The 1,059-nt window shown below is 59.0% G+C and overlaps 1 protein-coding gene across 1 annotated transcript in view; it reads right to left on the bottom strand.

Moving 5' to 3' along the window:
- Positions 1–1,059, bottom strand: part of NEK8 (NIMA-related kinase 8) — a 10,021-nt gene that overhangs the window by 3,646 nt on the left and 5,316 nt on the right. The window contains exon 8 of the mRNA XM_009709035.1: positions 880–956. Coding sequence (XP_009707337.1) covers positions 880–956 — 77 coding nt within the window. The remainder of the gene's footprint in view (positions 1–879; positions 957–1,059) is intronic.

Below are 1,059 nucleotides of genomic sequence, written 5' to 3'. Positions count from 1 at the left end.
TTCCCCCGCCTGCCCACGTGGGAAGTGCCAGGGTCTGCTAACGCACGCTCCGAGCAGGCAGGGGCTTGGTGCAGGATGCGTTGGCTGAAAGGCTCTTGGGCAGAGGAGCTGTGAGCTATCGGCTACATATTCGTTAGGGTGTGGAGAGACCGGGATCTCCACATTTCGCCCGGCCCCTGCTGTGACCTGCTGTTAGATCTGACACCTCGCCACAGCCAGCCTCATTCTCATTATCTTCTCCAAGTGAAAAGCACCATTTGTTGGGATCTGGCTGCTGCTCCCAACTGGTCTCCCCTTCCCAGCAATAAGCACCCAGCAGCTCAGCTCCGGACGGAGCGGGAACGAACGAGCCAGCTGACCACAGTGACAAATGGCACCAGTCCCCGGGCTCGGCTGGACGACACCAGCACGGGGGCCCCACGAGGGCAGGCGAGGAAGAAGCTGGAAGGGAGCGACAGGCCCTCAGCCCTAGTATTCCAAGCCAATCGGAAGCACACAGCCCTTCTCTAAATACTGGCTCTTTTGAAAAATAACTTTTCTCAGTGAACCCTGGCAGCTGCAGGCCAAGAGTGAAGCAGGCAGGTGTGTGATGGGAGGCAGCCTCCAAGCTGGGTGCCTGCCAACAGCAACCACAAGGCAGCTCTTGACTTCCCCCATGCTCAAAGGGATCATTGTGTAGGGGGGGAGAGAGAAAGAGAGAGGCAGGTTGGGTTTTTTAAAACCCACAGTGACAGGGAGAGGAGGGGGAGGGGGTCGGATGCCCGAGCATGCCTGGGATGCACATCCCTGGAGCTGAGATGAGCCCTCTCACGTGGCGCAGAAGGCACGATCCATCCTCTACCCTGGGGGAGCAGCACGCCCAACACCCTCACGACAAACCTGGCTTACATCCGTGAAGTTTCCGTGCCCCAAACAGCCATTGCTGCCACTGCCGAAAGTCATGATTATCCCCCTGTCTGGAGGAGCAGAAAGAAGTCGTGTTACCGGCACACGTGAGGCCCAGCAAGGCACACACAGCCCCTGGGGGTGGCCGTGGCTCCTAGGAAAGTGGCCCTGGTT

The sequence above is a fragment of the Cariama cristata genome, unplaced genomic scaffold, assembly GCF_000690535.1.
Source record: "Cariama cristata isolate BGI_N322 unplaced genomic scaffold, ASM69053v1 scaffold19101, whole genome shotgun sequence".
Lineage (NCBI taxonomy): Eukaryota > Metazoa > Chordata > Aves > Cariamiformes > Cariamidae > Cariama > Cariama cristata.
The sequence above is the reverse complement of the archived record's forward strand: the minus strand, read 5'-3'. Positions and strand labels throughout refer to the sequence as shown.